General features: G+C 45.4%; 1 protein-coding gene across 12 annotated transcripts in view; it reads left to right on the forward strand.

Annotated features, from left to right (window-relative positions):
- Nucleotides 1–16311, forward strand: part of LOC106604750 (uncharacterized) — a 35819-nt gene extending 19508 nt beyond the window's left edge. For 6 of the 12 annotated variants that reach the window (XM_014199731.3, XM_014199735.3, XM_014199738.3 and 3 more), the window contains 12 exons: nt 947–1072; nt 3244–3386; nt 9505–9632; nt 9773–10059; nt 10984–11110; nt 11194–11374; nt 11455–11559; nt 11828–11875; nt 12023–12089; nt 12204–12390; nt 12527–12810; nt 12957–16311. In XM_014199731.3, coding sequence (XP_014055206.3) covers nt 947–1072; nt 3244–3386; nt 9505–9632; nt 9773–10059; nt 10984–11110; nt 11194–11374; nt 11455–11559; nt 11828–11875; nt 12023–12089; nt 12204–12390; nt 12527–12810; nt 12957–12964 — 1691 coding nt within the window. In that variant the 3' untranslated portion in view covers nt 12965–16311. The remainder of the gene's footprint in view (nt 1–946; nt 1073–3243; nt 3387–9504; nt 9633–9772; nt 10060–10983; nt 11111–11193; nt 11375–11454; nt 11560–11827; nt 11876–12022; nt 12090–12203; nt 12391–12526; nt 12811–12956) is intronic. The other 6 variants (XM_014199736.3, XM_014199739.3, XM_014199741.3 and 3 more) reach the window with 3 other exon arrangements.
- The last annotated feature ends 25 nt before the right edge of the window (nt 16312–16336 follow it).

The raw sequence follows: 16336 nt of genomic DNA on the forward strand, positions 1-16336 counted from the left end.
CTCCATGCTTTATGGGGCTTGCCCGCTCTACCTCGTACACATTAGTCTGTCTGAAAAAGACATCTACTCTGTCAGGGAGCCTGAAGGAGGCCTTGATGGAAGTCCCTTCATCCAAAGTGCCAAAAAGGAAACGGCTCTTATAGCCCATTTTACTTTTACCTTTGTTTTTCATCCTTTTGTAACTGGGATACTGGGATTCCAATGGAACCAAAGGGGAACTGTATTCCTTCATTGCATGAGATCAAGAGCTCTCGGTTTTTACTGTCAGACTCACGGTCTCCTGATAACGTGCATAAGTGATCGGTACACCACTGTCTTTTCAAATGCGGTGGGCAGGGCATAGAATTACCGCCTTAGTTTTGCATTTTCCATTTGACTTTAAATTCTTGTTCTTCCCAAAACAAAGCACTGAGTCTGTACAGTAGAAACCTGAGAGTTCTTGCGCACTCTTACGTTGAGCCCTTACCTCCATGTTCCCTGCCCTCCCCATCTACCCCATAGCACACCCCCTTTCCTGTCTGTGGACTGAGCTCACTAACACCCTTTTTACCCCCTCTGCACCAGGGACACACCTTGATTTGACCTCATTGTGCCTCACTTGTAGTCCTCTTCAGTTGCTCGACAATCACTCTGGGTCTGTCTCAATACTTTTTCATGGCTTCCTTTCCTGGTCTCCTTGTCCTCATGACCACTGGGTGGAATGGGTGATAGGACTAGGTTTCCACAGGGAAGCCATTCAAGACTATTGCGACACGGGCTTGGTTTCTTATGTTTATTCTCTCCTTTTATGAGTGGAAATCACATGGTGACCCCCCCAAAACCCCATTCCGCCCCTTTCTTTGTGTTCACCCTCACCCCACCCCCACCCTCTCCTCCTCTCGCCTCCTTCTTTTTCTTGTTTTGGCTCCTTCATTTTTGGGGGGTTCCGCTCATTCTGGCCGTGTAGCTCGCAAGCCCCTGGCGAGCCCTGTGGACGGAGGGTTCCTCAGTCGCCTGCTCACCCCCACCCAGGCCTCACTAGCTAGGAGCAAGAGCGTCGCTGCCCTGTCGGCCGAAGGAGGCGACGCCCCAGGTAACCCCCACAGAGGAGACCCCCTGTAGAGCTTGAGGACTCAGCAACGCACAGGCCCCCCCACCCCTGCTTCTGGCCTCCATTATATCACCAGCTACAGTATACGATAATAGCCTGAAATCCACACCCCTGCCCCCATTTACATCACTACCTAATAGCTATAAAACACCCAGATCTCCCCCACCCCAGGACCCTATTATGTCACTAGATGTATAGAAATATATCTCTCTAGCCCGGGCCCCTGCTGCTGGCTAGGCAAATCCTTTGAAGCAAACTGTGGCCCTTGTTGTTTTTGGTGGTGGTTGTTGTACAGTGGTGGCTGAAGGCTATTGTCCTGCGATTTCAATGTTGAGGGGCCCTGCTTGCTTAGTGGTACAAAACTTGCTTTACAGTACAAGTACACTCGTGATCACAAGGTTGTGTATACATATGTAGATTGGCGCCACATGCACTCAGCTCAGACACAATTGTCTGAGGATGGAGCCTTGGGGAACAGGGTCCATGCTGGAGGCTTTGCACTAAGCTGCTTTCTTGTGGGCCCAGTGCTGGTTGCGTGAGAGAGAATGAGTGTTGTGGTGGTTGTGTGCTGGTAACTAGTAATGATCCCAGGGAGCTGGGGGCTTGCCTAGAGGAGCTTCTGCTCCAATCCCGGTGTTACAACTCTATTCTATTAGTACACTGCCTGTGGGAATACCTGTTACAGAATGCACAGTTCAGCTGGTCTTACTCATTTGACCTAAAGGTAGTTCAGCCCAGGTCATTGACTTCCGTTGACTTGCTACACCGGGGATTTGAACGCTATTTGTTTATATCTAATGTGCTGTCATGGGAATACATCACCATGAGGAAGTGCAGAAGCTATGAGATGTCTTCCATACTACTTAGGGGTCAAATGACCCCTATCTAGAGGGTCTTCCTCAGCTTACCTAATGGACTTAACCCCCTGATCACATTACCTGGGCTGAACCCATTAACCCTATGCTCTGAGATGGCTAGTTGAACATGGTTGAGTGGCCTGGCTGGCCTGCCATGTGCCACATAGTGTCGTAACGAGGTGCTGATTTGACAGCTGTGCGGTGTGTATCGACAACCCATTGAGACATGTTAGCTGGTATGGATTCCCTCCCCACTAATAATTATAGCCCCCAGAAACATGACGTGACAGTTTATGGACAGGGAGCGTTTAATTTCAACAGTGCATCCTTTATCTCTACTGCTGCTCATTCAGTAACCTATCAGGATGAGTTACAGAGCATATCTGGGAGTAGGGACTGGCAGGGTGAGAGAGATCCCTGGGCCTCCGGATTACCACTGCTAATCCCCCAATCTGACACAGCAAGCACCCAGCTACAGTAGTAAGAACCCGTGTCCCAAACCACAGACCAGCTTACACTGGCTCTCTATGAAACAGACTGTCACTCAGGTTTACTCATTAGCACCCTTTTTAGAGAGGCTAGCTACTCCATGTGGGTCAGAAATTGACTAGCCAAATATACTGGAGTACTCTATGGTGTAGCTGATAGTTGGCTTACAGAATTCTCCCTGAAGGACTTCTGCCATATATTCTACTGTTTTGATTTGGATTGAATTCTAGATGGAAGGAGTAGTGGCACTGGTGTACTAGGCTAAGCCACAAAACAGTCTTTAAAACAGGAAGTTATGGTAAGCCTGAAATGATCAGATTTTTTTTTCAACCAATGAGTACCGACCATTAACGTCGTCCTCCAGCATTTGCGGTGTTTCTAGACTAGTGTGTGAGCGCGGTCGGTGTGTGCTGCATTGGTGTGATGGTGGCGGGTTGTGTGTGTGCGCTGTTTGCTGTGGCGGTGTGCTCAGTGCCCTGGTGTGTCAATGTGTTCAGCTTTGTGCAGCACCAGAGCTTTAGCACCAATCAGGGGATGTCAGTCTGTCCCGGTCTCTCTGCCTCCCCCCTCCAGTCCTGCCCTGCCACTGCCAGCCTAGCCCTGATGCTTCAACAACCAACCTTGTGCTACCAGTACATAATCTAACAATATGCCATGTTGTTTTGTGCTCTTATCCCCCGAACGATCCTCTCTCCATCTCTCTCTCTCTCTCTCCATGCCTCTGCTTTGCTCACCCAACTCGGCTGCTTTTACCCATGCTCCCATTGGCTGGTTTCCCTGCGCTGCGATGACTGTGTCCTTTACCAGAGTGTCACCTGTGTCCTCGCTCAGCCTCGGCCAGCCCCCTGCACCCGGTGCAGCGAGGACCCCTGCGCAGCCGCAGTATCGACCGGCAGAAGAGCGCCACCCTGCCTACCTCCGCCTCGGCAGACCAAGTGGACCCCTCACTGGTGAGAACTCGTAAATGTGGAAGACAGAATTGGCATGAATGGAGGTATGGAAGAGAGAGAATTAGCATGAATGGACATATGGAAGACAGACTTATTAATAGAATGGACATGGGATCTGGTGTATGTGTCGAGCACTAAGAGTGGCAAAGCCGAACACTTTAACACCTGATAGGGTTGGGTGTAGCTAGTGTGTTCATGTCCATGGTGGCAAACTGATCATTTTTATTTTAACTAGGCAAGTCAGTTAAGAACGTTGTCGTGTCTCCACTGTGTAAATGTATCGCCATAGTAGCCAGTGGAAATACAGTAGCTACACAGTCTCTGCATTCTCAGTAAGTACATTATACTTAGTCCCAGATCATCAAAAGCCGTTTCAGGTATGAAGTCCACCATGGAAGCGTGTGCCATGTAAATGTGTGTGGGGTATCTTACCCAGAAGCCCGTATGACACCAGGATAAAGTTACAGGAACAAGGTGCTTAAAGCCATGATAACACTATCTCTCCGAGTCTGCAATGATACGGTGTCAGGAAAAGAAATAAATCCTGTGGACAAATGGTACTGGTTTTATATGCACACATCCTGTATGATTTGCCAGTCAAAGCAGCCCTGTGGTTTATCCATCCAAGATATTGATCTGAGAGCTGGGTTCTCGCAGGATCACATTGCTATCCCACGGCTCAGACCGAGTCTGAATTGAATCCTTTTTTTGTCTGTTGGGGTGAAGAGCTTTGTTCACTAGAGGAGAGCGTTGCTCACTCTTGCTGCATTAGAGATGTCTACCAAACAAGTAAATAAAATGTCCCTAAGTAGAGTCATTGGGGATTAGCAGCATCATGTTGGCCTCGAGACGTGTTCCATGAGCCTGGGGGAAGCTCTTTGATTGGTTCAGTGTCCTCCACTGCCTGGCTCTCTCTCCCTCCCTGCTCTTCCTCTGTGGTCCTTCATGCATATGAAGTAGCGCTATTGTCTCAGAAAAAGACAAACAAGCCCGCAATAGGCCGAGTACAGTAGTGAAGTAGGAGCGGCTGGGTCAGGCAATGTAAAGCAGGACAGACTGACAGAGAGAGCAGGCCACACACTGAGCTTGCCCGGGGCTGCGTCTTAATAGCCTGAGGTGGCTTCCTCTCCTTGTCTCCTTTGCTCTTTTCCTCCACCGACTGACTATGAACAACTGGACGGGTGAAAGCCAATTCCTGGTAGGTAGCCTCCATATTGTTTTGACCCAGTCCGTGTTTTTAAGATCAGCAAGGATAAATGAGAAGATAAGGAGATGAAGCTGTGGGTGTCCTATTTAAGGAGAGATGGTCACAGTACAGCCTACAAAGAGATTGCAGAGAGAGACAAAGGCACTCGTGTAGGTATCTCACCAAGGCTTTGCAGGGGACAGCTCTAAGCTAGGGAGATGGTATGTGAGAAGAAAATCGGTGATATCCAGAATGCATGTTAAAGGGAGACATGATGCTTCTATGATGCGGGCAGACATGCCAGTGTCTTTGCGTGTGTGCTTGTCCATGCACTCATCCTCTGAGTGATTAGCTAGTGTAAATCTCCAGTGTGTGTGTGTGTGGACAGAGGGTACTCTGTGGTGACATGGATAGGTGACGGTGCTTCCTCTTATGAAGCCATCCCTCTTTCAGTCTCCTCCACACAAATCCTCTCCTCACAGAATAATTATCATACAGTGCATGCACTTTGCCTTCTCTGCTTTTAAAACAAATGGTCTAGAACTAAATGCACACTGCTCTCTGGCTTTAACGGTTTCTTTCTTAAGCATTTTTCAGACGAACCAAGGATAAATACACAAGCACGCATGTGCCACACACACACACACACACACACATCAGGGTTTCTGTTAACCGGCTTTTGGCCGATTTCAATAAATAATAAAATATATATATATTAGAAAAGTCGTTATATATATATATATATATATATATATATATATATATATATATATATATATATATAAAATGTACAATAGTCCGGGAGGAAAAAGATCCCATTTTGAAATAATGCTATTTAGCCTATTAATTGATTTGAAATACCAGTCGATGTAAATACATTTGACTGGTCACGCTTATCGGTCTATAGGTTACTATGAATAAATTAGTGGAATTAAATTGCAGCGTGTGTACAGTATATTCGTTATGCATTTTAGGCAGTATGCATTTTGAAAACATATACTTGTTTGTTTCAAACAATTGTTTTACTGCATATTATTGGGGCAGCAGGTAGCCTAGTGGTTAGAGCCTTGGGTTGCTGGATCGAATCTCCGAGCTGACAAGGTAAAAATCTGTTCTGCCCCTGAACAAGGCAGTTAACCCACTGTTCCCTGGTAGGCCGTCATTGGAAATAAGAATTTGTTCTTAACTGACTTGCTTAGTTAAATAATCTCAAATAAATTGAGCTATGTCTTATCTTGCGTCAAAGTAGCCTAGCCAAAGTTGATCTCGCTTCTCCATTTTCTTCTGTCGCATGTCCGATGCCCTTTTGACAAGTGTTTACCTACTAATTGTGTTTATGGAATGAAAATTTGTGTATAGCCTACTAATATTTTATCTATTTTAAGCTAAACTTTCTGATTTGTTGCATTAACCTCATTGCTTTTTAACTATTATTTTTATGTAGCCTAGGCCAACTGGTTGTATGAATTTGACTTCTATCGTCCCACAACTGTCCCAGAGTCTGTTTTTGGAATAGTCCATTTCTTTCACAACAAGCTGACCAATAGAACTTGTCTACTAAGTCCGATAGTAGATTGACATGGGCTAGTGACTTTGCTATTCGTTTTTCATCTTGTTGGCTGAGGAAAAGTAAATGTGGACTGTTATTCTAACATGTTCAAAGTGCGAATCAGAATTTAGTAATAAGGACCGCACATCGTTGCATCCTCGAATATTCTGTTATGAATTACCCTAACCTAAAATGTGATTTGGCTGTGGGTCTGGTAAACTTCTCAAATATCCAGTGAATTAAATTGCTGCTGGTCAAATGTCAAGCTCCACATTTTCCCAACGGAAACCCTGATATACAGCTCACCACTGTAAAATTATCACGTTCTCTGGTTTTACTATTTATAGGTTTGGGTAAGAAACACTTACAAATATATTCTATAAACTACTGACATTTCTCCCAAATTCCAAATAAAAATATTGTCATTTAGAGCATTTATTTGCAGGAAATGGTCAAAATAACAAAGATGCAGTGTTGTCAGACCTCGACTAATACAAAGAAAATAAGTTTAATATTCATTTTTAAACGACACAATACTAATTTTTTAACTTAGGAAGAGTTCAGAAATCAATATTTGGTGGAAAAACCCTGAATTTTTTTTTTTTTCAATCACAGCTTTCATGCGTCTTGGCATGCTCTCCACCAGTCTTTCACATTGATTCCAGCCTTGCTGAAGCACCCCCAGGTCATCACGGATCCTCAACCAAATTTCACATTGGATGCGAGACACTGGCTGGTAGGCCTCGCCAGGTCTCGCACCCACTGTGAAATTTGGTGGAGGATCGGTGATGATCTGGGGGTGCTTCAGCAAAACTGGAATCGGGCAGATTTGTCTTTGTGAAGGGTACGTGGCTTGATTCATGTATCCAAGGTTGACCTGGGAAAAAAACATGCTTCTGCTCTGACAATGTTCCACAACTCTGAGGATTGGTTTTTCCAGCAGGACAATGCCCCATGCCTCACAGCCAGGTCAATCAAGGTGTGGGTGGAGGACCACCAGATCAAGACCCTGTCATGGCCAGCCCAATCTCTAGACCTGAACCCCATTGAAAACCTCTGGAATGTGATCAAGAGGAAGATGGATGGTCACAAGCCATCAAACAAAGCCGAGCTCCTTGAATTTTTGCGCCAGGAGTGGCATAAAGTCACCGAACATCAATGTGAAAGAGCATGCCAAGATGCATGAAAGTGGTGATTGAAAATCAATATTTGGGGGAGTAACCTTGATTTAAAACATTAGTTATGGTTTAAAAATGGAAATGAACTTATTTTCTATGTATCATTCGAGGTCTGACAACATCTTTTTTGTTATTTTGACCAGTTGTCATTTTCTGCAAGTAAATCTCTAAATGACTATTTTTATTTGGTAGAAATGTTGTCAGTAATTTATAGAATAAAACAATTTTCATTTTACACAAGCACATAACTAGAAATAGTAAAACCAGAGAAACTGATCATTGGTCGTACAATTTTTTTACAGAGCTGTGTGACTTTATATATACTCTGAACAAAAATATAAGTTACAGTTCATAGAAGCAAATCAGTCAATTTAATTAAATTCATTAGGCCCTAATCTATGGATTTCACATGACTGGATCGGGGCGCAACCACTTGGGAGCCAGGCCCAGCCAATCAGAATGAGTTTTCCCCACAAAAGAGCTTTATTAAAGACAGAAAAACTCCTCAGCGTCCCCCCTCAGACAATCCCGTAGGTGAAGAAGTCGGATGTAAAGGTCCTGAGCTGTTGTGGTTACACGTGGTTGTGAGGCTGGTTAGACATACTTACAAACTCTCTGAAATGACATTGGAGGGGGTTCATGTTCTAAAAAAAAAAAGAAAACATTACTTTCTCTGGCAACAGCTCTGTTGAATATTCCTGCGGTCAGCATGTCAATTGCATGCTCCCGCAAATCACTGGCATTGTGTTGTGTGACAAGACTGCACATTTTATAGTGGCCTATCTATTGTCCCCAGCACAAGGTGCACCTGTGTAAATGATCATGCTGTTTAATCAGCTTCTTAATGTTACACCTGTCAGGTAGATGGATATCTTGGCAAAGGAGAAATGCTCACTAACAGGGATGTACACAATTTGATAGCAAAAAGCTTTTTGTGCGTGTGGAAAATGTCTGCTCTTTTTACAGCATTTCAGCTCTTGGAAAATGGGACAAACACTTTACATGTTGCATTTATAATTTTGGTGTGTGCAGTACCAGTCAAAAGTTTGGACACCTACTCATTCAAGGGTTTTTATTTTTTAATATGATCTACATTGTAGAATAATAGTGAAGACATCAAAACTATGAAATGACACATAGAATCATGTAGTAACCAAAAAAGTGTTAAACAAATCAAAATATATTTTAGCTTCTTCAAAGTAGCAACCCTTTGCCTTGACAGCTTTGCACACTCTTGGCATTCTCTCAACCAGCTTCACCTGGAATGCTTTTCCAACAGTCTTGAAGGAGTTCCAACACATGCTGAGCACTTGTTGGCTGCTTTTCCTTCCCTCTGCAGTCCGACTCATCCCAAACCATCTCAATTTGGTTGAGGTCGGGGACTGTGGAGGCCAGGTCATCTGATGCTCTTGAACCCTTGAATGAGTAGTTGTCCAAACTTTTAATTGGTACTATAGATAGATCGATCTATGACCGACTCACCTCTCCTGAGTTTGGCATGTGTATCAGTTTGTGTGTCCCTCTGTGGTGCCAGGTGGATGACCTTGCTGCGCCATCAGCATGTTTTCAGACCCCCCCCCCCCCCCCCCCCCCGTGGGCTTTTTAAAAATAGATGCATTTGAAGCAGACAGGCCCACGTGGGAACCTTCACAGTGACTGTCAGTCCTGTGACATTATTTAAAGCCTGCTGTGTGTGGGAGGGAGACTCTGTCTCATGGATCAGGTGGTATCTGGCCACGCTCCATGTTTATTGATCCACTTCTGCTGTTCCACTGTGTTCTCATGAGGGATTTTAGTGGTGGGGCGCCATTATGCACTTAACGTGGAAACAAAATGCATGACTGATTTTTCGGCCTTTGAAATACTTGGGCGGGCTGCCTAAACGTTCTGTCAAGCCGACTAATTCCAGTGTTTTTAATTGTAGAACATTTTGGGGGGATTAAATAAACACTCCATGTAAACCGTAATGACTAAAACCAGATGGATTATGTACCCCCATGCCACACCCACCACCTAAGCCCCTTTTGATCCAGATAAAACCCTGCATGACACGAAATGAATAAAATGTTATAGCCTACATTAAACTTTTATTAGCTTTATTTTTTAAATGTGTTATTTTAGGGATGATAAAATATGACATTTTGGAGGATCTGACGTAATGGACAAAATCGTCCCTCTTCTCTCACTTTCTTTGTGGAACGACAGAAGGAGAAAAGGTTCTCGTCGCCCGGAGGGAAACGTCCCGCCTCGCCCTCCAACATTGCGGGGCGCCACCGCTCGCCCTCCCCCGCCCCCCTCCCAGCGACCAAGAGAACCCCCTCCCCCAGTGCAAAGTACGACTCCACATCTCTCCCTGAGAAAATGTTTTAACTATATTCAATATTTCCTGTGTTTTTAATTGTGTACTGTTGAAATTGCTTAGCTGTGTTGGATACTTTGTAAACCCGTCATAAATCTTGTCTCCCCTCTACAGGCCAGGCCCACGTAACCGTCCCCCGTCACCTGGGGGTATCAAACATCGCCCCTCATCCCCTCAGTTTAGCTCGGCCAAGCCCCCGTCCCCCCAGCCCACTTCGGCCAAACCTCCACCCATCCAGAGACCGGCCCTCACCCCCACCGGCCCCCCAACCCTGCGGAAGAGGGACTCCAAGCCAAAGGACCTGTGTCCCGTCCAGCCTGTGGCGCCCCAGTCCCCAGAGGCTCCCCAGACCAGCACAACACCCACCCCTACTCATACCACCTCCAGTAAGACCAAGGACGGTGAGTGAAGAGGACCTCCAACCTCACTGAGATCACCTTTCTCTCTAGGCTGAGTTAGCCATTTCCTTCTGTCAGTACCACAGTCATGACATAGGGCTAAACTCTCACTTGCATAAGGACCTTGCCGTGCTCAGATCAAGCAGGAAAAAACACCAACAGTCTCAGTCTTGAGACTCACTTTCGTCTGATAATGAGAGCGAGGGGCTGTACCGTGAGTCCCTGAGGCAGTGGGTTTGAAACCCTGTACTGTATTACTCAGTCACCATAAAGAACATCCGTTTGGCTCAGAGTAGCCTCTGCTCTGTCCTCCATCCTGATGTATCTAAATGATCTATAGCTTAATGCCTACATTTCACCACAGTGTGTTCCTCTGTGGTTCATTAGCAAGGGAAACTGACGTGGTAGCAGCAGAAAGTTAGTGTGTAGCTAGCTGTAAATTCTCTGTGGACCAGCACAGCCATGAATTCCCTCCCAGCTGTAGTTACATCCTGTTGGCCCTAGAGATGTCTCGTGCCCCCTTCTGGTGAGAGTCCTGTACTGCTACTGTAGAAGTCATTAGGAGAGGGTTAATGGATACTGTGTGTGCTGCAGGGACTCACTATCAATAGGACTGTCTGCAGTAGGACACACAGAGAGCTCTTTATGACCAGCAGCCACAGAGACTGTCATTTGAAATCGGATCCCACACTGTTTCTCTCTTTTGCTCTGTCTTTCTCTCCATCTTTTTCATCGATCTCCCTCTCGCAACCTATAGTTCTCATTCTCCTCTCAATGTGCTCTATAGTAGTAGAGTTCTATATGTAGTGTTTGGTGCTGTGGCTCCTGTATCTTGTTGGCTATGCCTTGAAACGTGGTTATTAGTGAACCAATATATTAGCTTAGATTGGTCAAACTAAACTCTTGTGTCTCCTCTCTGGCTCTCAGACAAGTCCATGGCGGGCACCAACTCGGCTGCAGAGGCCGCCATGATCCTGGCCGAGAACCGCCGTCTGGCGAGGGAGAAGAAGGAGAGGGAGGAGGCACTCCGAGTACTGAGAGAGGAGGAGGAGAAGTGAGGAACCAGAGGAGGCTACTATAATCTCTCTTTCTCTCTCTCTGGGGGGAAATTGACCGACCATATCTCGTTATCTGCAGGCTGAGGAAGGAGGAGGAGAAACGCTTGGCTGAGGAGGCTCGGTTGAAACGCCTGGAGGAGGAGAAGAGGCTGGCGGAGGAGAGGAAGAAGAGGGAGGAAGAGGACGCTCTTATGGCGGAGGCAGACAGAGAAAGACTGGAGGTAGAGGAGGCCGTGAGACAGGCTGAGCTACAGAAAGAGGTACGGAAAAATGTATTGTGTTGTGTTGATCTAATTGATTGGTTGCTTGTGTAATTGGCAACATGTTTGTCCAATCGCAGCGTGAAGAGGCGGAGGCACAGGCTGCAATTGAGGCAGAGAAGGTCCGCATTGAGAGAGAGAGGGTCATGGCCCAGAACCAACAGGAACGCATGGAGAGGAAGAAGGTGGGTGGAGAATCACCATTTCAGCTTGCACACTATCATACACACTGCATGCATTCACTATGGTCTCAGTAACATGTTCATTATACACGTTAAGTATGCGCACTCAGTGAAAATGCCCCCTACATCCACTCCCTATATACCAACACTTGAATTTTAAAGCAGTCCAATCAAATCGACCGTGTCATTAACTTGTATTACGTTGAGGGTCTGCAGGCTGTAATTTGCCAGCAGTTCTTGACATGAACCTTCCTGTCGCTCTAACTTACAGCGAATTGAGGAGATCATGAAGAGAACCAGAAAAGGGGACCTAGAAAAAGTGAGTTCACATTTCTCAAGCTCTGATCTCTCCATGGCAACAGGCATTTCTTGAATACAGTCGCCTTGGATAAAAACACCCAGTAGTACTTGCACCTCCTTGTTGATGGATATTTTGACCAGTACTCTGTTAATGTGTCCTGTTTAGAGGGATTATGATGAGAAAGACCTGCAGGATGAGGAGGGAGATGAGGGGGATGAAGAAACAACCAAGGGTAACTGTCCACCATCCGTGTGTGTACACTGTGAAGGGCCTGTCTGTTTGCACAGACACCACTCCCTCTGTGTACGTGTGCAAATTGAGTCATCTGCTTGTTTCGTCTCCGCAGACGACGAGTCAGCCCAGACCGGAGATGTCGCCATGGAGACGGACTGCATGGACGAGGGGTGTGGCCTGACCCGCAGCGAGCCAATGGGAGAGCGTAGGGAGCCGCTGGGCAGCGTGAACTGGAAGCCAGAGGCGGACGACAAGGAGAACAACAACGGAACCAGCGCTGAGGAGCCCCTGGCTGTTAAGTATGACACAAACACACACACTCCCAAATACTTGAAGCACAATGACACTGATGTAGGACTTTTTTGGCTTTATGTGTCTCTTTCACTTACTCACTCGACGCCTTCCTTATACTCTGACTGGCTCTCTCCCTTCAAGTCCAGTGCCTAAGGGTCGCCTGGTAGAAGGCTCAGAGTTCCTGAACGAGGACTCTAACAAGCTGGCCCCGGGGCTCAACGGTAAGCCTGGCCCCTGGAGCTTCGAGGAGTTCATTGACCTGGGTGTCAACTCCAAGGGCCGGCCCCTCATCGATGCAGAGGGCCGCAACCAGGGCCTCATCGACTGTGACGGGGGTCCCGAGGGGCCCAGGGTGGCCTTCGAGGACAAGGGGATTCCCGTGGCCACCCTCCACCCCTCCAGCCAGCCTATCGAAGCACTGTCAGGTGAGAGAAAAGTACTTTGGCAACTAAACTGGTTGTGTAGTTGATTTACTGTAACTGTACTGCACGTGTTGTGTAGAAAAGTAAATAGCTTTGTGGATATTCTATAATCAGTTACACATTTTTGTTCCCTCTTTTTCTCTCTGTAGAGATGTGAGGCTGCAGCTCTCCCTTCAGAGGCCTGTTAATATTGCACTCGTGGGGTTCCTGTCCAGCTGACCCCCCTCCACACACACACACACTTACCCACATACACACACCCCACAGCCAAAGGAAGAGCATGGGGGACACATCCAGAACGCTAGCTTTGCACCCCCCCACCACAAGAGGGAAAAAAAAACATTCAAAATACAACAAAGAAACGATGCTTCAGGGAAATCTCAATTTTCCTTCAATGTGCTCGCTTTAAGGTCTCATCTTTACCCTCCCATACTTACCATTTCACTTGGTTCTTATTTTATTTTGTTTTGTTCACACTTGGATGTTTTGTAGGTGTTGGCGCAGGGGGTGTGACGTAATTTATACATTTTGGCTTCTTCGTAATATGTAATTACTGTTATCTCACGTCTATTTTTGGGGGGTTACTCTGGTTTGAGAATATTCCAGGATGCACGTGCACTCGGCTATATGATGGTTAAGACTTCACTACTTCTCATGTCAGGAAACTTGAGTCCCCCCCAGATGTGATCAAACACATTTTGATTGGTGGGGAGTGGGCTGGGTACTGTAGTCTGTCAGGGTCTGCCTAAAGGGGCGTCTCCAGTGAATAGACTGAGACTGAGGGAGCACTTACACAAACCGGTTATGACCTACTGTGTGCCCAAGTCGTGAGCAGCACTATGTAACTGTAATCCTATCCAAATTGTACTCTGACCTAGAATTCTGGATTTTGTCTGGCAGGCTGCTTTTCCCAGCATCCATAGACCCAGCCTTAAAACTCTAGACCCTATTCTATGGTTTACCCCTCTCCCTGTGCCCCGAAGGGCTGGTCAGAGCCCCTCCACCACCTCGCCTTCTCTCACCTCCCTCACTTCTACTCTTCTTAGGGCCACTAGGGGGCACTTATGTCTGCAAATCAAACTGATTGTTTTATGAAATGACTTGACTATTACTTTGTAAAGACAAACTGAAGGATATAGGAATTCCCAAAAAAGCTGGTGATTTTGTGAATATTTGTTCAGTGAAGTTTAACTGTTGCTGTTAATTTTCAGTTCCTGGTCTTTAGGTTTATCCTAATATTTTGACATGTCGTTACGGTTTAACATGTATGTATAGACTTAATTGTTAGCTAACTCGTATCAAATTCTAATTTAATTGCATCCTGAGCGCTGAGGTATAACTTGACCCCCAGCAATGACTGCATGAATCTATACTCTTACCATATGAATGACTATAGCCCATAACGGATTCACGTGTGTATGTTGGTTAATTGCAGTCAGACAAGGTCCATCAGCTTCATTTTAGAATTGCTTCAGAGATTTCTCTGAAGGGGTGTTTGTGTGTGTGTACAGTACTAGTCCAGAAACTGAACTTGAAAGGTTTTGAATTTCTCACTTACAACGCCCAAAGTATAGGGCTGAAACAACAGTTCTCAGGCATCTGAGCAGTTTTGACCCGGCAGTAGATGTACGCCGTCTGTGTAGCTCGTTCCATGCGAATTCCATTGCTTCTCTACTAAGGCCCTATGATCTCCAAAACACACTAGCTAATGCTTTTATACTTTCTCCCTCCCGGCAAAAAAACAACACATTTCAATTATTTTTATAATGTATAATTTGGCTGTCTGTTTATATGAAAATATATTTCTACATATTTAAGTGTTATTGTACCGTGTGTGTATAATCAGTGTTAGGCCGATATGGGTGGGAATGGATGTTAGTCTCGTTATCTGTTACTGTATTTTAGTTTGGGTTCTGTTTAACTCGTGCTGTTGCCCTACGCACTGTTCCAAGTCAAGCCCTAGTCCCTACCCTCTAGACACTAAATTGGATCGGTGTAAACAATCTGGCAACAATTCTACAAGGTGACGTTATTATATTGCTTATGCCTATCAAATACTTACAGATCACCTCAAGTGCAAAGGGATAGGGGCTAAGGGTTTGTGTGGGGGTGTTACCCTGGGCGCTAATAGGAAACCCTCTTCTCCAGTACTCTACAAGCCCTAGGGGACAACACATGGGATCCTCATACTGTTGAGAGAACGTGGGTGTGTATGTTGATTGAGGGCATTTTTGTGAGGCTCTGAAAGGTTCTGCTTTTCATCCCCCAACCACCTCAGACAATTGCCTTTGTTCCCAACTGAGGGGTGGACTGAGGAGTGGGAGAATGTTTCAGGGCTTTTTAACATGGTGTGAAAGGTTGCAATAGAAAAGTTAACATGAACACTGACCACTGCGCCACACACCTCTTTGTAACAGCAGTGTGACTGAGTCGACCACTGAAGGATGGAGACGGGAACAATGTGATTTGGTCAGTCTTGTGCTTGTCTCGTTTTTTTTTTTTTTTTTTTTACAGCTGTATCGAAGCTTTAATTCCCTATGCTTGAATCGTCCAAACAGAGGTTTGGGGACCTTATTTTTTGCCTCATAAGCCTGTTGGCTGATTGTTGTGCTAATAAACCAGAAGGTTTCTCTGAAATGGCTTTATATTATACATTGTCTAGAGTTGGAGGGCCATGAGCTTAGCTTTGACTGATAGGCTTAAAGAATGTAACTTTGACTAAACAAACAAGCCCTTAATTGTTTAACATGCATCTCTCTGTCAGAGGAGAAACCGTTTTTAGTTTATGTGCAAACCTTTTTTATTATTCATCACAATATGATACGCTTTGCACTGCGGGAGGTTTTCCACTTTTTAAAAGGGTTGAAAAGCTTTCTGAAATGAATTACATTTGTAGATTGGGGTGACTTAACTTCACTGTATAGTCCTGAGGGGGGGTTGGTATTCTTGAAGGAAATACATTTTCTCTATCCTCTCCTGTCTCTTCCCATCCAGGCTTTTTATGAACTTCCCCCTTGACTTGACAAACCATCTATTCAAAGTGCAGGATATTGCTGTAGGCGTGTTCAATATGAAACCCATGGTGGTTCTGTGGTCAGCACTACATGTGCTTAGGCAGTGGCACATCAGTCAGACACCACCAATACATGGCAGTCCTGATCTATCACTAATAAACAGGAGTTGGACACTTTTATTTTAATCCCTTTCTGCATCTGTGGGCTTGAATACGGAGCCAACTGTTCTTAACGATCTCATGAGTCAGTTGCGATGACGGTAGGATAGAATGGTGCCTTAGATTGCTATAATAACGAATAAAACGCGTTACATGTCCTTACCTTGGCCATGACAATCATTCTACCTGACCAGGGCTACAGTGAATATGAATTGGTTTCTGGAGGCTTTTCAGACCCTAACCCAAGTCCTGTCCACAAATTATATTTGTAAATATATCTAAAATGTACTGAGAGGATATGAACTGTTAAATAAAGTTTTGCAAAATAAAAAGGGGTTTCATTTCTGTTGAGCAGAG

The sequence above is a fragment of the Salmo salar genome, chromosome 05 (genome assembly GCF_965601325.2).
Source record: "Salmo salar chromosome 05, fSalSal1, whole genome shotgun sequence".
NCBI classification, from domain to species: Eukaryota; Metazoa; Chordata; class Actinopteri; order Salmoniformes; family Salmonidae; genus Salmo; species Salmo salar.